The following is a 24,088-nucleotide window of genomic DNA, read 5'->3' as shown; positions in this document are numbered from 1 at the left end:
TTATAACTAAGCATCATGAGACAAATTCAAGGCAAGATTTCTGAACCATCTCTCCTGATTCCATCCTCCACTTCCAATTTTTTTTTTGAGGGTAAAGTCTCAGGAAATGGCTCTCCTTGGGATTGCTAAAGGAAGAGGTGGTGGCAATTCAAGCATCTTTAACCCTCTCGGTGGAAACTTCCGCACCCCCATTTTTTTCCAGCCAGCTGGGAGGGGCTGTGGCTCAGTCCCCCCACCCCTTCACATGCCATTTTTACTAAACCCGCTTGCAGTGAGTATGCGCCCGGCTCCCATGGTCTGCTCGTCCCGAGCCAGAGTTCCTTTAGTTAGTTCCCAGTGCCAGTTTCCAGGAGTTAGGAGATATCTCTGTTTCCATTGCTAGGGTTTATTTAGTCGACGGAAAGAGGACCCTGCTTTGCCCACACAGGTTCCTCTGCAGTACAATGAGCTGAAGGTGGCTCTGGAGAAGGAGAAAGCTCGCTGCGCGGAGCTCGAGGAAGCCCTGCAGAAGACCCGCATCGAGCTCCGCTCCGCCCGGGAGGAAGGTATGGGCACTCTGGACAGCGAGGGCGGTGCACCAGGCTGAGGGCCCATCTCAAGGAGATGAGCGGAGACTAGCTCAGCCTGGTGGTGACGGCACCCTTGGCATGGCCCATACGGCACCCTGGGTGTCCTTGTGGTCTCAGGCCTTGGAGAGCCAGCTCCTGGGCAGTCCACTTGGTTGGGGCCTCTGGGGGACCCCACTAACCTAAAGGCGCTGGACTGGTCTCTCCCCAGCTGCCCACCGGAAAGCTGCAGACCACCCACACCCATCTACGCCGGCTACCGCCAGGCAGCAGATCGCCATGTCCGCCATCGTGCGGTCACCGGAGCACCAGCCCAGCGCCCTGAGCCTGCTTGCCCCGCCGTCCAGCCGCAGGAAGGAGTCTTCCACTCCAGAGGGTACGTTCTCAAGGGGCCACTGGACCTGCATTGACTTTTTTTTTTTTTAATGGACTGAGAAATGCAGACCCAGGGTGAAAATGACAAGTGATAATATGGAGGGCTAAAGAATAAGCAGTGAGCCTTCTCCCCACCCCAGTTCCCTTACCCAGAGTCAACCATTGTATTCTTCCAGCCATAGCTCATGAACTAACTGCATGTCTGTATTATTTAGGTGTCATATAATCATATTTAAGGGATATGAGAAAATAATAATCCTCTTTGCTTTCATAAATATCAGCCCACAGTGCTGTACACTGCAGAACATCTTCTTTTTTTTTTTTTTTTTTTAGAACATCTTCTTTAATTAAAATATCTTCTTAGCAGATTTCATATTAACCCATATGGATTGACCCCATCTTTTTAGAGGGCTGCGTGGTATTCCATGGTGGGGGGTTTATAATTCACCCGTTAATCCAGACGCCAATTGACAAGCATTTAGGTTATTTCCAGTTCCTTGTTTCCATACACACTCTGCAGTGAACACTGCACAGCTATGGGCGCTATGACTTTTGGATAAGTTGCTGGGAAATGAGTCACTGGGTTAAAGGTTGTATGTATTCTGAAGGTTGGTTGTGCCAACCTTTTATACCAGTGGTGTGAGGAGTTTTCTCTGTGGTTTCAAATGTACTCTATTTACCTAGAGATGGGATGGACTTTAAAAAAAGCCAAGGAAGTTGGTTTGGAAAGTCACAGGGAGAGCAGAGTAGCTGTGGTTTAATATCAGGGTATCACCATCAACCCACTTCAGCTGCCAGTCTCAGTGGAATTTTGTTGTCATTTCTTTCTTCTTTAGTAATGATGTCATCTCGTTTCCCATGTTTACATAACACCTTGACTCAAAGAGCTTCACTCTTAAAGTCTTCAAAGTGGTGCTGTTAACACAAAGGAAAATCATTTTGGCCCCCGGGTTCTTCCATGAGGTTGCACAGAGTGGCTCCCTGAGTGGTCTGTAACACTCCAAACATCTCCTTTGTGTGCATGGCATGTTCAGAGTGTGTTTATGTTATTTATTCCTCATGACTTTTCTGTTAAAGGAAGAAGACAGTGTTGTTCGGAGAATCCAATTTGGATTCAGAAATTTGGATCCTGAGCTTTTCTATTTAAAGCTGCCTTTGCCTAGTTAGGTCACTATTGAGAAGGGAGCCTTCTAAACAGAAAAAATCAATCTTGTTAGTTTTAACTGATTGGAATTTAAATGCAAGAATCAGTTCTTTGAGGCTTAAAACTTGGATTTTTTAAAAAGGATGTTATTCATGGAAGAACTGGGCATGAAGGGGGACTTTTTCAGTCAGTCTATGTATTTAATAGTCAGAAAGTCTGTATTTCAGAATAGTAAATTTTTTTTTTTACCATAGTATAAACATACTTTAATTCTCATCAGTTACAAGCTTGCAAATTTCATGTTTTATATAAATAATTAATGCAAAACCATGGTTGGTACATCTGGAACTTACTTCAGTTCATTTGCTGTGTTTGTTTACTTACACTTTGGTTATAAAAATACTATAACACATTATTGGTCTTGTATTGAACAGAAATTCTCTATGAAATAATCTGAAGCAAGAAGCTAAAATGAAGTCTTTAAAATTATTTAAATATGTTCAAGAATGGTGATTTTTAAACTGGATTCTGGAAAGCGCTTCATGATCTCATCTGGAAAACATACCTTTCATGACTAAAATATTTACAAACAACTGATTTAGAAGCATATGTTTGTTTATGCTCACAAACAGCTATTCCATCGTATTAACCATCTCCTACCAGGAATGTGTTTTTAAATAAAACCTAATTCCTAATAACCAGATAATGGCGATCTTAATTTGATTCCTATAAATCTAGACACATCTGTTAGTGTTAAAATAGTTTCACAATCTGTCACTAAGATGCTTTTTTTTTAACAGCTTTATTGAGATATAATTCACATACCATACAATCCATTTGTTTGAAATGTATAATTCAGTGATTTTTTTTTTAAAGTAAGTTCACAAGGTTGTATAATCATCACATTCGAATTTTTAAAACATTTTTGGTCCCTCCACTCGACCACCAAAAAAATACCCCTAAACTCATTGGCAGTTACTTGCCATTTTCCCCTTCATGGAACCTCTGACAGGCATCAGCGTGCTTTCTGTCTCCATGGATTTGCTGTGCTGGACATTTTCCGTAAAGGACGCACCTTGTATAACTTTCTGTGTCTGGCTTCTTCCATGCAGCATAGTGTTTTTCCGATTCATCCATCTTGGAGCATTTATCAGTTCTTCCCTTTTTTTATGGCAGAATAACATTCTGTTGTGTGATCATCACATCTTGTTTATGTGTTAGTCCGTTGATGGTCATTTGGGTTGGTTCCATTTATGGCTATCATAAATAATACTGCCGTGAACATCTGTGCACAAATTTTGTGGCTACATGTGTTCTCAGTTCTCTTGGGTATAGACCTAGGGGTGGAATTGCTGGGGCATCTGGTAATTCTGGACTCCACAGTGGCTGCACCATTTGCTTTTCCACCAGCAGTGTATGAGGACCTTAATTTCTCCACATCTTCATCAACACCCATTTCCCATATTTTTGAGTCTAGATAATCCAGTGACCGTGAACTAACATCTCACTGTGGTGTTCATTTGCATTTCCCTAAGGAAGAATGGCATCAAGCATCTTTTCCTGTGCATCTTGGCCATTTATTTATCTTCTTCAGAGAGACATTTGTTCACATCCTTTGCCCACTTTTTAATTGGGTTGTCTTGTTATTATTGCATCATAAGAGTTCTTTCTACATCCTATCTACAGGCTCCTTGCCAGAGAGATGATTTGCAAACATTTCTCCCATCCTGTGGGTGTCTTTTCACTTTCTTGATGGTGTTACTTTGCAGCACTCTGATTTTTTAAAATAAAATTTCCCTCCAGAATTCAGCCGGCGTCTTAAGGAGCGCATGCACCACAACATCCCTCACCGGTTCAATGTGGGACTGAACATGCGAGCCACGAAGTGCGCCGTGTGTCTGGATACCGTGCACTTCGGGCGCCAGGCATCCAAGTGTCTCGGTAAGAGTAGCCGCTGTGCATTTGTGGTAGGGCCCCCGTGCATCTCCACTAAAGTTCTGTCCAACGGTGGTTTTTTTTTTTTTTTTTTTTTAAACATTCCTCATCATATGGCAACCCACTCCAGTGTTCTTGCCTGGAGAAACCCAGGGATGGCGGAGCCTCGTGGGCTGCCGTCTCTGGGGTTGCACAGAGTGGGACACGACTGAAGTGACTTAGCAGCAGCAGCAGCAGCATCATATAGTCGCTCAGTCATGTCCAACTCTTTGCAACCCCATGGACTGTATAGACTATAATTCTCTAGGCCGGAATACTGGAGTGGGTAGCCTTGCCCTTCTCCAGGGGATCTTCCCAACCTAGGAATCGAACCCAGGTCTCCTGCTTTGCAGGCAGATTCTTTACCAACTGAGCTATCAGGGAAGCCCATGATAAAGTGCATTCATTTTCACACATTTATTCTTCGGGGGAGGACACTGTTTTCCCCATGTTCAAGGAGGGAATTTATACGCATTTTCAGCCTATGTCTCCAATCGCCTGTGCAAAATGCCTTGGTCTTTGAGAACTTCCAGGCTCCTTTCCCTCAGGCTGGTCTCTCCTTGCCTTTAAGCTGTGTCTTGGCTTCAAGGGAGATGTGCAGATGTGTCCTTTGCACATCTGTCTGTGGCAGCCTGGGAGAAGCCAGGAAGACTGGATTGAGAGAGCTTGGCTGTCTTCGTAGGGGCCTGGCTCCTGGGAGGGCTGAGGGGTGCCTGAGTGGCAGGGCCAGGCAGGGTGGGGGTCAGGGGTTGGCTGGCGGAGGCAGGGAGTGGTCCAGCATCAGACGGGTGTGTTTTCAGCCTGTTCACTGCTTTCCCTAGAATGTCAGGTCATGTGCCATCCCAAGTGCTCCACGTGCTTGCCAGCCACCTGTGGCCTGCCAGCCGAATATGCCACACACTTCACCGAGGCCTTCTGCCGCGACAAAATGAACTCCCCGGGTCTGCAGTCCAAGGAACCCAGCAGCAGCTTGCACCTGGAAGGGTGGATGAAGGTGCCCAGGTATTGCTGTAGGGCGGTTTGGCCTGGCAGCGGGTGGGCAAATGGTGGCTGGTGAAGGGCGGCAGGATGTGCCGGTCCGGAAAAGGCCACTTTGGGGTAAAGGACTGTTTTGAGCTAAAGGCACTTAGAAAATAGCGGGTGCAAGAGGGACACTCTGACCTCCCCGATTTCTCCTGGAAAAGTAGGATATAATACTCCCGTGTCAAAGCTGTTCTTCCTGCAGCAGGAGGAAAGGAGCATTCTTATCTTCAGAACAGGGGCAAGGCTGGCGGGGAGAAACCTATGCGCACAGACCGTGTTACTTTTCCACAGTTAACTGTTCTTCGTTTGATTTAGGATATAAGCACTTGGGCCCATCTGCTTTAGGGGCTTTATTTGCTTGTGGAGACGCCCACGTACACACAAAATTAAATGTGTGTGTGCTTCTCTCCTGTTCACGTGTCTTAACATCAGTTGAATTCAGAGCCAGCCCCACAAGCCAGAGGGTAGAAGGAAGCTTTCCCTCCCCACCCCAGCATGTCATTCCTCTTGTTTTCCAGGGAAGCATCTTTACTGGGATTTCCTCTCCTCCCCACTCTTGCCTCCCACCCGATTCTTCCAAGTTCAAACAGTTCTTTCCCACGTCTGTCTTCCCAGGAATAACAAGCGAGGACAGCAAGGCTGGGACAGGAAGTACATCGTCCTGGAGGGTTCCAAAGTCCTCATTTACGACAACGAAGCCAGAGAAGGTAAATTAATGAGTCGGGGAATCTCGTTGCACGCAGTTGGCCCAGGTCTCCCAGTCTTGGCGTGAAGGCTCTGTTTTCCGGACTGCGTTGCAAGCCTTCTACGAATTTTCCATTTTTGAAAATTAAAACCCAAATGACTCCGCTAAAGGTTATTGGTACGATACTCACGTCTATAGGTCTCCCCTCTGAAGACCCTGCAGGGTGCTGCCCTGAAGATTCCACCTGCTAATACACCTTCCGAGAACTTCCGCCTCAGCCAACTAACCCCTAAATCTGCATCGTCATCCGAAATTTGACTGTGCTCTTCATCTGACACACTTTACTTTTGTTTTTATCTTCCCTCTCCGCCTTCTCCGCACATCTCCTCCCCCCTCTGTTTTCGTGCGCCTCTCTTTCCACACATACTCTGTCTCTCTCTCTTCCTTCGTCTCCCCTTGTTCTTGTTCCTGTTCTTTTGTTTTTCTTTCTCCCTTCCTCTTTGCACCAAGCTGGACAGAGGCCGGTGGAAGAATTTGAGCTGTGCCTTCCCGACGGGGACGTGTCTATTCATGGCGCCGTTGGTGCTTCTGAACTTGCAAACACAGCCAAAGCAGGTGAGGGGCGGCAGGCCCCCCCTGGGAGGTGGGCTGGGCTGCAGCCTTCAGCGCGGGTGGGAGGGGGGGCCTGTGCAGGATCAGCCTGTGAAGGAGGCTCCCCCGCCCCCCACCTCCACGTCTGCTAAGTAACTGGGACTCAGGTGGCTTGGCCCTCCCTCCTGGTGGGGGTGGCGAACTCCACCCTGTGCTCTCTGCCCAATCTCCTAGATGTCCCCTATGTCCTGAAGATGGAGTCTCACCCCCATACCACCTGCTGGCCTGGGAGGACCCTCTACTTGCTGGCTCCCAGCTTTCCCGACAAGCAGCGCTGGGTCACCGCCTTAGAGTCAGTTGTGGCAGGTGGGAGAGTGTCTAGGGAAAAGGCGGAAGCCGACGCTGTGAGTATGCACGCGGGCCAGAGCTTGTGTTTGTAGAGGGGGCTGACTGGGTGGGGGTCCCTTCGGCCTCCCCCTCTGAAGGGTGATGGGATTCTGTGCCCCTAGAGATCCAGGCTTCCAGGCAGGGTCTGGCCTCACAGGTCCCCCCACCCGAACCCTCTAGAATGAGGGATTCGCCACCATTAGCCAGCTCTTCAGGGCATACTAGGTCTCAGTCTGGCAGCACAGCTGCAAATTACTTATAAGGAAATGCTCTCTCCTTTACCCAGATGTGTTTACGTGGTTCAAAGGCTTGCGTTACAAGCAGCACAAAGGGCTGCCGAAAGCCATGTCTCTTTCAGGAAGCTTTTTCATAACCTGCTCAATTGCTTTTACGTGATCTGCTCTTCCGAAGGCAGGTCTGAAATCCTACTTCTCCTGAAGATGTTAGAGACGTGGGTGGGCCTTGATTGGCATCACTCCTCCTGGAACATTCCAGGATACAAACAGTGCTCATCACGCACTGGCATTTCCACCACCAAAACCCCAACAGCTCTTTTCAAACACTTAGCTCCTAATAAACACTTTAAGTGTTAGCAGTCGGAAGTCCTTAGCCACCAGCCTCCCTCTCACGAGAAAGCCCTGTGTTGATGACCCATCTCCCACGTGTGAGCCTTTAACTGAACGCCCCATCCATGTGTGTACAATAGGGCCGTGACTGTACTTCCTACGAGCCTCTGCCCGCGTGGGCGCAGGTAAAGAGACTCAGGAGCGGGTTGGTTTGCCACTGACACTGGGCTTTGCACTTGTGCCGCCGCCTGGAGGGGCAGGAGCGTCCACGTGGCTTATTAACCCTTTGCAGTGACACCCTTCAGCTTTGGCTTGTTTTATGTGACAGAATCTATGTCTCCTGTGCTCATTTAGTTCTGCATCTAAACCAAGTTATGTCCCCGACGCTAATTAACCACCACCCAGAGACACCAATAACATTCAGGTCCTGCCTTTTGAGCTCAGATCAAAGTAGGGGGCAAGTCAGGAGCAGGTGTGTGCTTCTGAGTGTCTGCAGGAGTAACTTGCCCTTATCCCTGGCATTAAACTTTCCTCTGTTCTTGCTTTTGTCTCTCTGGACAGTTCAGTCACGAACAGTTCAGCCTCACTGTGGCCACCTTTTTTCTCTCTCTTCTCTTTCACATGTGAAAAGAAATTGCTCGGAAACTCCCTGCTGAAACTGGAAGGTGATGACCGTCTGGATATGAACTGCACGCTGCCCTTCAGCGACCAGGTGACGATGCTTTTTTTGGGCAACGTCTGCTGGGATCTGGCCATAGCCGCACGCGTTACAGGACCATGTCAAGGGGTGGTAGTGGGGACATGGCCCCGCTCATGCTCTTCCCGGGGACTTGTGCCCTGGCAGGTGGTGCTGGTGGGCACCGAGGAAGGGCTGTATGCGCTGAATGTCTTGAAGAACTCCCTCACCCACGTGCCAGGAATTGGAGCAGTCTTCCAGATTTACATCATCAAGGACCTGGAGAAGCTCCTCATGATCGCAGGTGGGAGGCCAACGACACAGCGCTTTGCCTTCACTTGTAAAGGAAACAATTTGAAACTCACATGTCATGTTTGTCAAACTTGGGGGCGGGCTGGAGCAGGAGGGGCTCTTCCCTCTGGGTCCCTGAAGGGGCCCGAGCCCCTGTGCTCTGAGAGCCTACCTGCCCTGTCGTGTGCATCACCCATGCTCCCCGGTCTCAGACCCTTCCTTTGCATGTAGCACTCAGTAACAGTTCAACACATATTTATTTCTCTCTTCCTACACACACACACACACACACTTTCTCACTTATTCTGAACCACGTGAAAGTCAGTTGCAGCTCTGACTCCAGATTCTTCAGCCAGTCAGCTAAGAACAAGGGCATTCTCTTACATACCCAAGGCAGAAAGGCTTTATTCTCCTCTCTTTACTGGTAATTTTTTTTTTTAAAAAGGAAAACAATAATGCATTGGCTCCACGTTCAAAACATTCACAGTAAAATCTTAACTCAGGCTTGGCCGGCTGGATCCATATGGTCAGGAACTAACTTTGCTTGATCTCTCAGTGCTTTTCCTCTGTCAGCTTGTTTTCTCGCTTGCTTGCTTTTTCCCCACTTCCATCTTGACATTTTCCCTGGGTGCAGTTTTAGGTTCACAGCAGAAGGTAGAGCGAATTCCTGTGTCCCTCTGCCATCACACACGCCCGGCACCTGAGTGGGACATGCCACGCCAAGGCCATAGTTTACATTGGGGTTCACTCCTATGCATTCTGTGGGTTTGGACGAATGTGTGACAAATATATCTGCCACTATGACATCGTACAGAATAGTTTCACGTGGTACGTTTTCTTCTTTTCCTTGGTCACATGGCATGTGGGATCTTAGTTCCCTGACCAGGGACTGAACCTTTGTCTCTGCAGTCATAGTGCGGAGTCCTAACCACTAGATTGCCACAGAACTCCCATGTCCACTGTTTTACATTATAAAAGTCCCTCACTGACTCCCAACACAAACGTTCTTCACTTTGGTGGGGAACACATTTGAACGTTCAGTTCACATTCTCCGATTTTTTGTCTGCAGAATTTTTGTTTCCTCCCACAGTCTTGACCAAGAGGGTAGATGTTTTCCTTTTAGATCTAACACTTGGACCTAAACTGTGTTAATGGGGATTTGTGGAAATTCATGCATCTGTGTGGCCTGGAGTAGCTTTCACTCAAGGTTAGAATGAGACCCGCCATTGTGCTCCGCTGTCCCCGGTCCCCTCAGGAGAGGAGCGGGCCCTGTGTCTCGTGGATGTGAAGAAGGTGAAGCAGTCTCTCGCGCAGTCGCACCTCCCCGCCCAGCCGGACATCTCGCCCAACATCTTTGAAGCGGTCAAGGGCTGCCACTTGTTTGCTGCTGGCAAGGTAAGTGGTCCTCTGGGCCCCAGCTGGCGACTCTTCTGGGAGTTGTTGTGGCTCCTCTGCTTAACAATTTGACCTTGAAAACCCTGTCCTTAAACTGGTTTAAATTCCTGTTGCCTCTTTTCAACACAACTGGTAGTGGTGCCATTGGCATCACATGAGCAGAGCCAGGGTTGCTCCTGAACACCCAGCGGTGCCTGGCACGGCCCCTCCCCATGGGGGACAACCTGTTCTTGTGTCCATGGTGGCAGCTTGAGAGGCCCTGCTCCTAACCAGCTTTGCCATGGAGCTGGTACACTCACTGGTGATGCTCTTCTCCCACCCTCCACCCCAACTGCTTTTCAGATTGAGAGCGGGCTCTGCATCTGTGCAGCCATGCCCAGCAAAGTTGTCATTCTCCGCTACAATGAAAACCTCAGCAAGTACTGCATTCGCAAAGTAAGTCCTGGGCCTTGCTGGGCCTGCTTTCTTAGCAAGCTGGTGGGAAAGTGCCTGTGTGTGTCCCCTTCATCCTGGGTGACCTCCTTAGAGAGGAAACAAAAGAGGGTGCCCTGCCCTAGAGGATGCTCCAGAGTGGCCATCAGTTTTCTCCCTGCTTTTCCTCTTCCCGGGCATGAGTGGCCTCTCTAGCCAGCCCTGCAAATTCAGCTTTTTGTGAGGGGAGAGAGGAAGGTGGCTGATAGGAGACTCCTCTTTTGAAACAGCAGAAAATAGGAGGCTCTTGAGGAGCAAGCAGCCCTGGCGGCCCCTACCAGAATCTTTCTCAGATCACAGAAGTTTCTAATAATTACCTTTAGAAAAGCCAGTGCTGGCTGTTTTGATAACCCATTTCGAGAGCTGGTTCTCCTTGGAGCAGAGTTGTGATATTGCCTGGGGTGCAGACAGGCATCTGCTGGATCACCGCGTTTGCTTTCCTTCCCGAGAAACCCATCTCTTGTCCCTAAACAGGAATGTTGCACCCACCGTGAGCCTGATGTATTGCAGGTGCTTTTATGGTTGGTCTCAAAAGCAGGAGGGATGAGTATATAAGGGTTAGAGACTGTCTTATCTGGGGTGGGCTGTTGTTAGTGTTTCAGTTGAGCACCTGTTCTGAACAGACAGGGCTGGCTGTTTCACACACTTTTCACAACAGTTGTGAGAAGCAGGAATGGCCATCCCCACTTCTCAGGTAAGATGACTAAGGTTGGCCAAGATCCTAGGTTACAAAGTTGAGACCAAAACTGAATTCTGGCTTTCCCCACCACCTCACCACGTTTCCCCTGCCGTGCAGTTTCCTCATACTTAGTGATCAGTAAATATTCAATGGTGAGGATAATGCTGATTAAAGTTTGCACTGTTAGCGTCAGGAAAATTCTCAGAAATCATTCATTTCCTGGCCACCATTTGGAGTAAAACATAACTAGGTTTTCTGCAGCCCTTCCTTAGGATTGGCCCGTAAACAAGTGGAAGTAATTAGGAAGCAGATAATTCAGACGATGAGAACAGCACTGATGATAGTGATGAAGTACATAATGCAGATTCAAGATAGAAACTGAGAAGCTTGGAAAAGGAAGGAAACTAAAACCACTTCCTGCAGCTACCACCGATGGTGTATTCCTCCAGGCTTTTCCTTCTGATTAGAATGTTGTATTTTTAAAGCTCTCTTTGAACGCTACCCCTTTTTCTTAAAATGGTGTTTGACTTTTTCGGTTGCAATTTGACCTTTTTTAGTCTGTGGTTGCAAAGAACCCAAAGGTAGCAAAGGGACCATGGGTCCTTATGAAGAACGTGAAGGGACTTGCTTGGTGTGAAGACCATAGGGAAAGTTGGGTGGCGAACCCTATGGCCTGGTTGGAGAGCAGGGGCTGTTCCAAGTCAACGCTCACATCCTCCTCTCTGCTGCCCCCCACACCCTCGTCTTAGGAGATCGAGACCTCGGAGCCCTGCAGCTGTATCCACTTCACCAACTACAGTATCCTCATCGGAACCAATAAATTCTACGAAATCGACATGAAGCAGTACACGCTAGAGGGTAGGGCCTGGGCGCACCCCCTGCTGGCACGTTTCTGGCCCTGCCGCCACCTTGGGCTCCTCCTTGGTCCTGAGGCCCCGCGTCTCGCCTGCCTTTACAGAATTCCTGGATAAGAACGACCATTCCTTGGCGCCTGCCGTGTTTGCCTCCTCTTCCAACAGCTTCCCCGTGTCCATCATGCAGGTGAACGGCGCGGGGCAGCGGGAGGAGTTCCTGCTCTGCTTCCACGGTGAGTCCACCGGTGGCTGATGGGGTGCTCAGGGCACCCACAGCCCCAGACAGGGGCCTCGGGGCGGGGCGGGGGTGCTGCTGTGGGAGTACAGGGGACATTGGTCTTGCTCCACCAGCACCCTTGGGGTGTCCCAGCAGGCTCTAGCCAGGTCCATTCAGTCTCTTCCAGACCAGTCTGCTCTGTCCTTCTTTGTCCCTCACTCTTCTCTTTCCCCTTTTCCTCTCCCTAAATCTCTGGGTCTGTTTCTCCCCTTCCTCCATCACCCACTTCCTGTCTCTCCCCTTTGACTCAAACCCTCTTCTTTAGTAAACCCCAGAAACGTAGCTCAGCAGAGCTCCTGAGGTTTCCACGACCCAGGTGCCCCGGGCTGGATTCCTCACTCCTGTCAGTGTGTGTCTTTGATGCTCCCTGTCTTTGGCCGTGCTCAAGCTCTGGACTCTGCCTCCTTCCAGAATTCGGGGTGTTCGTGGATTCTTATGGAAGACGCAGCCGCACAGATGATCTCAAGTGGAGTCGCTTACCTCTGGCCTTTGGTAGGTGAGGCAAGGTGTGAGGATCAGTACTTGGTGCCCTGGTAGGAACCGCTGGTGGAATTCCCTTTGGCTTATGCACTGTGCCTGGGGGCTCCCTGAGGCACCAGGCGCCACATGTAGCATCTCCCATGTAAGTGTCCAGGACAGAGAACGTGGGTCAGGATGCATAAACCAAACCCACCAGCCTCTCATGACAGAAAGGAGAGCACTCCTTGTGAGTTTGTTTAAATCATGTCACCAGCTTGCATAGTGTCTCACGACACAGCTGATTACCCGTCACTTTAACCAGTTCTAAACAGGCTCAAGAGTGAACAAGGCTGTGATGAACTTACGGTATTTGCACACTGGTTAAGTAACAGCCCCAGCTCAGCAACTCTAAAAGTGGAGCTGCTGTGTCAAGGGTAAACACACATACACGATGCCCGTGTGAATGTTCTGAAATACCGTTATGGCTGAAATACCCTTCAAGGCTGTTTCATTTATCTGTTGCTCCGTAACACGTTCCAAAACCTAGTGACTCAGAACAACTGCTTATTATTATTGCCTGAGACTCTGGGGCTTGACTGGACAGCTTTGCTTCATGTGGTGTCAACAGAGGCACCGGGACATCCAAAATGGCTTCACAGAGTGGCCGTCAGTTAGACCGGCTGTCAGGTGGGGTCTTAGCAGGGGCCAGCGGCTGGAGGTCTTATCCTCTGCACCAGGGCTGCCTCTACGAGTGCAAAAGCAGAGGCGCCCAGGCCTTCTCGCTTCCACGCCATCCTGCTAGCTTTGCCGGGATTCCAGGCAGAGAGAGTCCATGGGGGCCTGTGTAGTAGGAGGTGTGACTAATACTGAAATAACAGTTCAGCACAAGGAATAACAGTGATAATCTGTTTCCCTTTAAGACCAAAATCAGCTCACATTATAGCCTAGAGTTTGACACTGTGATAGAGAAATACACAGTATTAGGACCAGAAATACCTGATTGTCTATGAACCCAGTCATTTTTTATTAAACTTTTTGGAGAATCTGATTAAGCAGTTTTAAAAAGTTACAATGAAAGTCTTGCCCATGTTACTTGTCTCCCAAATTTCTCCATCCCTACTCCCCTAAGGGAAAAAAAAACTTAGTTGTGCGTTTCTTATCCTTCCAGTGCCTTATGCAAACACAGGCACATAACAATTGATTCTCATCCCTCTCCCTTTTAAAAGACCAGTGAGGCAGCACAGCTGACACAGATTCGGAGCCTTGCTGTGCGTCTGCACTGTGCACCTTGGGTGTTCCCCACGTCAGCATGTGGAGAGAGCTGCTTTCGTGCATTCTCACAGCTCTGCAGATCCCACAGTTGCGCCATGATTTATATAACTGATCCTGCACGCTGTTCCCTGAGTGGGCTCCCAGCGTCTGCCCCAAGAGCAGTGGCAGGGGATAAACTTAAACATGCCTCATTATACAGGCATGTGGGTGCATGTGTAGGATACACTGAGCTAGGCTGCTGGGTCCAAGGTTGCACTGCAGCCAGGTTTTGATTTTCTGTCTCTTAACCCTTCCTTGCCCCATGCTCTTCCTCCGTGGTGGCCATGCAGCCTACAGAGAACCCTATCTGTTTGTGACTCACTTCAACTCACTCGAAGTAATTGAGATCCAGGCCCGCTCCTCTCTGGGGTAAGAATTGGGTTTCCTTGGTGGCTCAGTGGTAAAGAACTCCCTGCCAATGCAAGAAATGTTGGTTTGATCCCTGGGTTGGGAAGATCCCCTGGAGAAAGAATAGGATACCTACGCCATCCTGGTGGGCTTCCCTGGTGGCTCAGACGGTATAAAGAATCTGCCTGCAATGTGGGAGACCTGGGTTCGATCCCTGGGTTGGGAAGATCCCCTGGAGGAGGGCATGGCAACCCACTCTAATATTCTTGCCTGGATGGACAGAGGAGCCTGGTGGGCTATAGTCCATGGGGTCGCAGGGTTGGACATGACTTAGCGACTAAACAACTGTGAAAAATTCAGCGGCTGGGTGTTGGGGCCGGGTCCTAACAGTGGGGATAACCAGCTGTGCAAACTCTCATCTGAAACTCTACAGGACCCCCGCCCGAGCATATTTGGAAATCCCCAACCCACGCTACCTGGGCCCTGCAATCTCCTCAGGAGCCATCTACCTGGCGTCCTCATATCAGGATAAGTTAAGGGTCATTTGCTGCAAAGGAAACCTGGTGAAGGAGACCGGCACCGACCACCACCGTGGCCCGTCCACCTCCCGCAGGTAACACGCCTTCTCCTCTTCCTCATCACAGAGGGGCAAAGGAGGAGGAAATCTTGTTTAACTGGTTGACAGTTTTCCCATCTTCAAGCTCAAGCCACTTATTTCTTTGAAACCAACGGCATTTAAATGACAGTCCTTTATAAGCAACAGGAGAATTTTTTAGTGTCCCCTTGGAAAAGGTGGAAGGAAATGTATGGCCTTTTCTCTGGTGCTGTTTCCTGTGGCTGTGTTCATAATGCATTCATTGCTTTAGCTGATAAGTGTGCTGCACTCACTGGGCTTGCTGAGGGAGACCGAGTGTGAATAATTGGACTCTTTTCCCTCCCTGAGGTGGCCCATGGGCGAGACAAGCACTCATGTAATGACAGCTAGCCAAGGAGAATGGGGTTCATACTTGGGTGGTTTGAAGTGCTGCAGAAGCTCAGAGGAGGGTTCCTAGCTTGGACCTGGGGGCTAAGAAGGATTTCCCAGAAGAAATGAGGCCTTGAGTACAGGCTATACTTTATTGTTGAAAAGCAAACATTTCAGTTAATACCGTGTGATGACTCTGAAAATCAGCTCCCCCTTCCCCTCCCAGGGCGTGTTGCTGCTATTTGTTGAGTGACTCTCCGGACTAATTATATAGTCTGCATTCTTTGTTATGTGAACCACTGAAGTTTCTGCTTGATTAGGGTAGTGGGCAGATGAATAACTAGAGAGGATTTCCTTAAATGGTGTGTGTGTTTGGAGTTTGGGGTACACCTTCAGCACTCAAGAGTCAGCTGCCAAGATCGAGGCCTTTCTAAGTTTTTTCTGGGTTTGGGTACAGGCTTACTCGTGTGTGTGGCCTTACAGATCCCTAGGAACACACAGGAGGACTTTCTTCTGAGTGTTCTGGCTAGCCTCTTGTTTTCCCCAAGTTGGTTTCACTGCCTCAGACATTAGCCACATGAAACAGTCACCACTGTTTGTTTTTCCGTAACCGTCCAGAGATAAGGCACTTCTGTTGTGCAAGACCTGCATTAGGTCAATTAAAAACAAACCCTGAGAAGAAAGGAAGAGCAGGAGAAAATGAGAAGGAAAGCAACAGTGTTGGATGAGGATTCCCACGTGGCTCTTGGCCCTTCTTTGTACAGTGCAGACAGGATGCTCATACCGTCTGTGATTGCTGTCAGTTCCCTATCGGATTTTTGCTTAAGTGAAGTACATATGGTTGGGGATCCAGGGGACTCGGAGACACAAGAAAGTCTACTGGTATTGAGTCTGGGAAAGCCGCTTCTCTCCTTGTCTTGAAGGCTGGGGCCATGTCTTCTTCAGACGCTAATAAGGAATCTTAGGTCCTCTGTGGGCCCGTCCGCCCACATTATTATAACTCTAGTCTTTTCCCAGGAGGACTGAGATAGATCAGATAGTGATAATTTTCTGAGGCTGGGGTGCTCCAAGCCCAGTGTGCTCCCTGCAGTGGTACCGGTGTGCTTGTTTTTAAGGGAGAAACCCGTTTTGGGCGTCCTTACCCTGCTGGTCCCCAAGCACACGTCCCCTTCTTAATACGGGTGGCAGCATACCGTGCACACACATCTGCGTCTTGGAAACTGCCTCATGTGGGAACACAAAGTATTTCTCTCTTTTTAGTGCCTGACCAGCATTCCTTCACAGGACTACACCTTGTTTAACTGCTCCTTTATCAGCGGATGTTTGGGTGTTTCCAGTTTGTTGCTGTAGTAAAGGACTTGGTATATCTTCACTTCGAATGCTTGGAATCTACCTGGAGGCTCAATTCCTAGAAAAGGAATTGTTGGCGATTGCAACACATGTCCCTGAGTTTTCCTCCCTGGAGGCTGCACTCTTCTGTTATTCCACCAGCAGTGGGTGGAAGGGGGATGGGCTTTGTCTTGACCCCCCAGGGTGAGGAGCCAGATTGAGTTCCATGTGTGGATTTGAGATGTACAATTTTAAGACCCACAAAGGAGATGAGCTTTCTCAACCTAGAGGAATATTTAATTGACCTAGGATTTTACTTTTTGTGGACTGGTTTACAAAGCCCACATATTTACCCTATACAGTTATGTGAGCCCCCTGCCATGTGCCAGACCCAGGGTTGGGGATACACAAATGAAGAGTTTTTATCCTCAAGGGACTCAGTTTAGTGGACACCTCTAAGGTTACAAAATACTTAGTCTCAGAATATTAAATTGACAACTTTCTTTTCTAAGCTCTATGTCCTAATGAAGAGTCTCTATTTTGTTAAAATACAAGTGTTGGTCAGAAATGTCTGTCAGTGTGATTTCAATTCTAGGAACTTGCTGGAAAACTGGAAGTGCTAAACAGTCAGCTGCTCCTCGCTCTTTTGGCCTCTGCTTCAGGGGTGACTGCTCAAAGGGCTCTAGTCCCCTCCTGAAAAGTCTAGATTTTATTTACCCTCTAGGTCATGCAAGAAGAAACCCAAGTACTGTAACTAGGTATTTTTTTCCTCCACTGCCTCACTAGTTAGATGTTCAGGGACCTTCCTTTTGATATGACGTGGTGTGTCTGTGAGAAGTGACTTACTCTGTGGTGAAAATGGTTTCAGTTCCTGCTATTCTGGAAAGCCAGCTGCTAGGCTTTATCTCTTGGCTTATAAAACCGTCTTTTTGCTGCTGACTGCCTTGGGCAGGTCCAGAATGGAGAAGGCCAGCATGGGAGACTGATTTACTGCAGGCCACACCACCCTGGTCTCTTTAGCAGAGCAGGAAATGTAACTCTATGCAAGAAACATAAAATTGGTGTGGTAGATCATTGGTTATTAACAGATACGGAGATGGACGATGGCCAGCTCAGCCTACAATAACGAGTGTGTTCTTCATCCCATTAATCTCAGCTGACTTCTCAAATGGCCTTCCTTGAACCACTTTTCTTCCTCTGGGCAGTGAGCACCCTCTCACTTGCTTTATGATGGGCACATTTTATAATTTCTCTTCCATTACAATAGGCTTAATATAATTCTCTTGAACTTTTTTGTCTTCCATATCACAGAGCCACATGGCTAGAGATGAAAAGAAACCTTGACTTCAAGATGTTGAAATCAAAAGTCACCCTAAGTTTTACTGCTGCAAACATTGCACAAGAAAGTGGCTTTCTGAGCACTGGTTGTTTGAGTTGCCACAGTTTGAGCTGCATAGGGAAGAAAATATGAAACTACAATAGACTGATCACTTTAGAGTTATTTCCATTCTGTTCACCAATTTGTTTTTCTGTAAAAGTCCAGATAGTATTTTGGGGTTTGCAGGCCATAGGGTCCCTGTCTCAACTGCTCAACTTTGTTGTTATACCATGAAAGCAACCTCAGAGCACCACCAGATGGGCGTGGCCGTGCTCCAGTGAAACTTGATTAAAACAGGCATTTGCCTGGACTTGGCCCTCAAGCTTGCTCTAGAGTTTCCTCTCCTGAAGCGGGTCAGCGTCTTTGCTGCTCAGTTGCTTTCTGTAATGGGCATTGACAGAAGAGGTTCCCTAGAGTTAGGCCAGTAATTAAAGAAAATCAAGTTCGGTCCCTTCCGAAGGGAAAGATTTAAATATCAAAGGGTTAAGAGAGGCCTCTGGTGACACTGTCAAATATTCAAATGACTTTACGATTTCACGGCACAAAATCCAACATCGCTGGTGGAGGATGTCACCCAGCATGTTAGCATACAATTTTCCTGAGAAAATTAGAGCATAATAAATCAGTACGTGATTCATACTTGGTTCATTCTTACCATGTAATTACAATTGTAATTTAGATTTTTAAAATTATCTAGGATAAAATATATTTTCCTGATTTCTACTTTTATTTTTCTAAGAGAAAGCCCCAATCAATCAAAATATGTCTTCAAGTAATAGTCTCTGTGAAATGGTGTTCCCATTTTAAGTAGGCTGCCTTTTCCCAGCACTAATTATGCTCAGATAACGAGGGCCCCGGTACCTTTTCTGCTCGAGGGTGAGAAGGAACTGACTTTGAAAAAGGCTGTGTGTCAGTTCTGTGTTTCTGGATCTTGCTTCTTCAGAGGGGTGGTAAGGACCAAGCCTGGTGAGATCTTCATTTGAAACATGAAAATTTCTCTGCAAGGCAGGCCAGGGCTGGGTGGAGGGTTAGATCGTTCATAAGAAAAGGTCCCACTACTTTCAATCGCTCATATGTTTTTTGAGCCTAGTCCGCTGTTTGCATTGGCTCTGCTCTGTCTCCTAATTGGATCAGGTTTGATTTCTACACCTCTAGCACAAAGGCTCTTGGAAAGCCACCTAGAGAGGTGACCGACAGAGGCCCAAAAGAGGGACAGATTTGGCAACTGACAGTAATGAGTACAGGCTTAACCCCTAAAGGAAGACTTCCTGTGAACTTTAGGCTCTGGAAATTACTAGGTCAGCGGGGTGGAGTATGCGAATTACGATGTCAGACTGACCTGTACTGGAGTCCTGGCCTCTCTGCATCTCCGTCCTCTTGTCTGTACGATGAGGGTCACCTGTTCCTGGCATGCCGAGCTGTTAGGATGATCTGACGAGCTTACACAGCACCTGACATGGCAGGTGCTCAGCAGAAAGCCTGCCCTGAGACTAGGAAACTTGACTTCTCTTTGCTGTTAGCTCTGCCTTCTTTCTGTCCTCACTCTCGAGGTAAACACAAAGCCTGAAGGACTCCAGGTGGGGATCTGTTTCTAATAACCTGTGGTGAGATGGGCATGGGGGTGGCTCAGCTCCCCACCTCCCTCTCCTGTTGTCATAGCCCCAACAAGCGAGGCCCGCCAACGTACAACGAGCACATCACCAAGCGCGTGGCCTCAAGCCCGGCGCCTCCCGAAGGCCCCAGCCACCCTCGAGAGCCAAGCACACCCCACCGCTACCGTGAGGGGCGGACCGAGCTGCGCAGGGACAAGTCTCCGGGCCGCCCCCTGGAGCGCGAGAAGTCCCCCGGCCGGATGCTGAGCACGCGGAGGGAGCGCTCCCCCGGGCGGCTGTTTGAGGACAGCAGCAGGGGCCGGCTGCCCGTGGGGGCCGTGAGGACCCCGCTGTCCCAGGTCAACAAGGTAAGGGAGGTGCCTTTCTCAGCCCTGAAGAGCCACAGCCGTAAGGAAGAGGCTCCACAACTGTAATTAGGGTTTTGTGGGATTTGTAAGAGGTTTAGGAAGAAAATAGCTTGAGAAGGGGCCTCTTGTACAAATGCATCATGTGTGGCCCTCAAACTGTAAGAGCCACCAAAGGTGTAGAGCATTCCCTTCCCCAAATACAACCAGTGTTTGCAGTTTCTAGAGAGATCTGTGCAGACAAGCAAATTCTTAAACATACAAAACATGCCAAAGGTTACTTGCTTTACTTTTTTCAAACATATATATGTGTACAAAGACACATCAAGAATTTCTCTGCAAGGCTACATTGAAATCTGGTAACACTGGTTGCCTTCTAGAAGAACTCTGCACCTTTTGAAATTTTAAAATCATGTGCATTTATTACCTGTGTAGCTTGCATGTTACCAACTGAGGAGCTGGAGGGATGTGCTGATAACCAGGGGCCTTCAAGTGGGGGCGGGGCTTGGAAGCTTGCGGACGCCTCGGCAGGCCAGCCAGTTCTAGGTGCTGGTTTTCTGGACCACGCTCTCCTAAAGCCATCTAGAGAGAGGAGGGAACGCTGTTTAACTGTTTTCCTTGAAAGTGAAAGTTGCTTAGTTGTGTCCGACTCTTTGCGATCCCATGGACTATACAGTCTATGGAATTCTCCAAGACAGAATGCTGGACTGGGTAGCTGTTCCCTTCTCCAAGGGAATCTTCCCAACCCAGGGATCGAGTCCAGGTCTCCTGCATTGCAGGCAGATTCTTTACCAGTTAAGCCACCAGGGAAGCCTTACCTCCTCTGATTTCTGGATAAAATGGTATGTGTAAACCATGGAAGTACTTCCATAGCACTGGGGACTTCTCAGCGAGTTTCAAAAGCTCTGAGGGGAGGCTCTGCCCGTCCCTCACTATTAACCAGGAAGGAGAGACCAGGTGCTCCTGCAGGCTCCCAGTGTGGGCTTCCTGACAAAGTGAGCATGGTGATTTCCGGCTTCTGATGGCTAAATCCCCTCCTCCTCTTGCTCTCAGGTCTGGGACCAGTCTTCAGTATAAATCTCAGCCAGAAAAACCAACTCCTCATGTTGATCTGCAGGAAAACACCAAACACCCTATGGAACTCTGCTGAAGGGGACCCCAGCGCGCATCTGCTCAGCCAGTCCCCGGCGTAGCTGGACCCAGGCCCGCCTCAGCACGGACTCCCTGCAGCCAGGAGGGGCGGGGGCTGGAGCTCCTGGGAGCTGCCGGCACCTCCCTGCAGCCGCCCTCTTTGCACTTTGTTACTCTTTCAGAGCATTCATAACCTTTTGTACCTAGCTCTAGCCTGTACCAGTTCATCACAGGAAACCAACCTGGGGCTAACTAGAACTGCAGCGTGGTTAGAATCCTAATTAATAGCTACTTTAAGATCCTAGGGTTGGTTGGCTATTTTTTTTTTTAAGACAACAGACTTCTTAATAGATTTGAATAGCACCGTATTTCCTGTTGTAGTCATTTGTAGCGAGGTCATACCATCAGGTCTCTGCTACTGAAATGTACGTAGACGAGCCCCTGCTGTTGGCTAACCTCCCGTGCTCACCTCAGTCCATCCCCATCCAGTCCGTCCTCACAGGTGGCCCTGTCTCACCCGGGGCGACATCTTAGCCAAATGTTTACCGTCCGACTCATTGCCTTTATGGCCTTGATGACTTCCCCCTCTCCCACCAGCTGAGAATGTACAGAGGCCACGAGGCCTCGCTCAGAGGCAGTGACTTGGGGCCAAGGGACCTCGAGGAGTTTTCCCTCCCCACCCCTCAGCATCACCCCAGGCCTGCTGTCCCCACTGTCCATGTCGCTTTGGCCAGGAAAGCATGCCCTGGATTTGCTCTGAGCCCAGCCCCAGGAGGGCCCTGGGTCCAGGGGCGCTCACATCCTGTCCACAACGGTGCGCTGTCCCCGCCTCCCTGGGGTGGGCAGAGATGCCGGACCCCTGCATGGCAGTCCACTGCACGCGCTGCCCCCCGCCCCGACCTGGCTGCCCACCTTGGGTTGCTCTGCCGATGCGCTAGGTCCATCCCATAGCTCCCGCCGAACCGAGACCCTCTGGGACTTGCCAACTCACCGGCCACAAGCTGCAGTCTGTAGCACTGAACAAATGAAAACCAAACGCTCAAGCCTTACGACCAGAGAAGGATTTCAGCAAACCACACCTCACACTTCCACGTCTCTCTGCCAACTCCCTCGCGGATGACTCTGTTCACACACAACCCAGCAGGTTCTACCCCACGAAAACTGTGACTCCCCATACAAGCCTCTCCCTAGGGCTAGACTAACACCAGGAAGTTGGAGAAGGAAACCACCCTCAACTCTCCCACCCCGGCTGGGCGGGGAATCCCTCCCTTAGGTGCCCCCTTTCTCTCCTCTGGCGGTGTGAGGTTCCTGGCAACTGGTTAAAGAACCAACCAGAGGCTTCGCTGTTGGCAAGCTAACTAGCGGCCTTATTTCTGCCTTTAATCTCCCACCAGGCCTCTCTCACTTCTCCATGCCTCGAACCACCAAGGCACATCCTAGGTAGGCTGACAGGTAGACCTGTTCCCACTGCAGCCAGTGAACATGACCGCGTTTCAATCCCCCGTCCATGGTTCAGCTCACTTTCCAGATTGCAACCTGGCCCGAGTCCCGGCTCCTTCCTGCTCGTCCCTTAACCGAAGTGCTTTCTTGTCTGAAATGCCCACGGCTCTTCCTCCATGTTGTCGCATCCTTGGCCAGTGTCACACTGTCGTGTTCTGTGTGTTGCTTTGTCTTCGGGGTCAGATTGCATCCCTTCCCTTTTCCAGGGCAGATCTGACTGAATGTTTGCTGAAGTTTTTTTAAAAAGTCTTTTGGTCCACAAGTATTTGGAGAGGTCACTGGAAATGGTGTTCAGTCTTGGCATTTCATTTAGGATCTCCATGAGAAATGGGCTTCTTAGCCCTCAAAGTGTATATCGTGTGTCTCATTTGTGAAATGCTTCCTGCTATAGAACTAGCTCAAAGACTGTACATATTTACAAGAAACTTTATATTCGTAAAAAAAAAAAAAAAAGGAAATTGAATTGGTTTCTACTTTTTTATTGTAAAAGGTGCATTTTTCAACTCTTACTTTCGGTTTCAACGGTGGTAGTTGTGGACAGCCATCTTCACTAGAGGGTGGGGAGCTCCGTGTGACCACCGAGATGCCAGCAGGAAATATCGTTAAAACGAAATTGCAGTCAAAAGCTTATTAGCATAAGATTCTAGGTCTCCAAAAGTACAGGCTTTTTCTTCATTACCTTTTTTATTCAGAAAGAGGAAAAGATCACAAGGTCCACCTTGAGAGGAATGAACTCTGTTGAACAAATAGTCAAATAAAGCAATGATCTAAAATGTTTGCTTTAGTGCACGACCTCTTCTCTTCTTAAAGACAGTGCGTAAAACTCCAAAGTATCGCCACTGTCAGCCTGAGCTTGTGAGCATGGCATGGGGCCGTCTTTCCTTTCGAGGATACTTCTTCAGGGGCTGGGGGGTGGTGTGTGTGGAGAGCCACCAAGGGTTAGGGCAGACCGCGCTCCTGGAATTGAGACACAGGCGAAGCTCTCTTCCAGAAGTGTGTGTGTGTGTGTGTGTGTGTGTTTGTGTGTGAGCATTACTTCCAATGAATCATGAACTGGCTATTAAGATCACAGTATAGGAGTGCAGAACTGGAAAGCTCCTTAAGGCAGTCAGGCCACTCTGAAAGGATTACTGGGGAATGGATTACCCAGCTCTCCTATAATGCAATTAAAAAAAAAACCAACAGGTCACCTTTCATTTCAATTCCTCTTATCCATTACGATAAAGTCACAGGGATTTCCTTGGAGGGAGGAATTCAGATCAAGGTAATTTAAAATGTAAATTCTTTAAACTGTGAAGTTCTACAAGGTAAATTTTTCCAAGATGCTTTGTTAGTATAAAATTTGTTGAGCTAGACAAGCATTGGTTTTGGCAAATGGTATTTTTCTCATGGTTCCTGTTGCTTTGAGTCTTCAACTTTTATTTTCCAATGAAGTAATCTGACCACAGTCAAATTCTGACTTGCAGGGTTGTGGCTGACATGCCCTGCAACAGGAGTTGGACTTGCAATTCTATTCTATTCCTCCTTTCTGTTTTACCACTGGGGATAAAAATCTGGCACCTCTAAAAATGAAAACTCAGAGGATGAACAAGTAAAATGTCGGAACCTAACCTCCCTTATAAAATGAGAAGTCCACTGAATACCAAACAACCATTTTAGTCACTGTCCTGAGGATTCTTGGCAGCCACATAACACTTCAAAAACATAAGGTAAATGTGGTGTAGTTCCAAAAGAAATGTGCCATTAAAGGTTCTCTG

At 48.6% G+C, this 24,088-nt stretch overlaps 1 protein-coding gene across 7 annotated transcripts in view; it reads left to right on the top strand.

The window, feature by feature from the left end:
* The window catches only part of CIT (citron rho-interacting serine/threonine kinase), a 175,653-nt gene extending 152,545 nt beyond the window's left edge, over positions 1 to 23,108 (top strand). For 3 of the 7 annotated variants that reach the window (XM_044930175.2, XM_044930173.2, XM_044930171.2), the window contains 19 exons: positions 383 to 545; positions 778 to 942; positions 3,889 to 4,026; positions 4,881 to 5,061; positions 5,698 to 5,789; positions 6,278 to 6,382; positions 6,593 to 6,762; positions 7,452 to 7,496; positions 7,943 to 8,023; positions 8,156 to 8,291; positions 9,534 to 9,673; positions 10,016 to 10,108; positions 11,573 to 11,681; positions 11,782 to 11,910; positions 12,366 to 12,446; positions 14,015 to 14,093; positions 14,506 to 14,685; positions 19,403 to 19,703; positions 20,754 to 23,108. In XM_044930175.2, coding sequence (XP_044786110.1) covers positions 383 to 545; positions 778 to 942; positions 3,889 to 4,026; positions 4,881 to 5,061; positions 5,698 to 5,789; positions 6,278 to 6,382; positions 6,593 to 6,762; positions 7,452 to 7,496; positions 7,943 to 8,023; positions 8,156 to 8,291; positions 9,534 to 9,673; positions 10,016 to 10,108; positions 11,573 to 11,681; positions 11,782 to 11,910; positions 12,366 to 12,446; positions 14,015 to 14,093; positions 14,506 to 14,685; positions 19,403 to 19,703; positions 20,754 to 20,777 — 2,412 coding nt within the window. In that variant the 3' untranslated portion in view covers positions 20,778 to 23,108. The remainder of the gene's footprint in view (positions 1 to 382; positions 546 to 777; positions 943 to 3,888; positions 4,027 to 4,880; positions 5,062 to 5,697; positions 5,790 to 6,277; positions 6,383 to 6,592; positions 6,763 to 7,451; positions 7,497 to 7,942; positions 8,024 to 8,155; positions 8,292 to 9,533; positions 9,674 to 10,015; positions 10,109 to 11,572; positions 11,682 to 11,781; positions 11,911 to 12,365; positions 12,447 to 14,014; positions 14,094 to 14,505; positions 14,686 to 19,402; positions 19,704 to 20,753) is intronic. The other 4 variants (XM_044930176.2, XM_006060967.4, XM_044930172.2 and 1 more) reach the window with 3 other exon arrangements.
* The last annotated feature ends 980 nt before the right edge of the window (positions 23,109 to 24,088 follow it).

Source organism: Bubalus bubalis, chromosome 17, assembly GCF_019923935.1.
Source record: "Bubalus bubalis isolate 160015118507 breed Murrah chromosome 17, NDDB_SH_1, whole genome shotgun sequence".
In the NCBI taxonomy this organism is placed as follows: domain Eukaryota; kingdom Metazoa; phylum Chordata; class Mammalia; order Artiodactyla; family Bovidae; genus Bubalus; species Bubalus bubalis.
The sequence above is the reverse complement of the archived record's forward strand: the minus strand, read 5'-3'. Positions and strand labels throughout refer to the sequence as shown.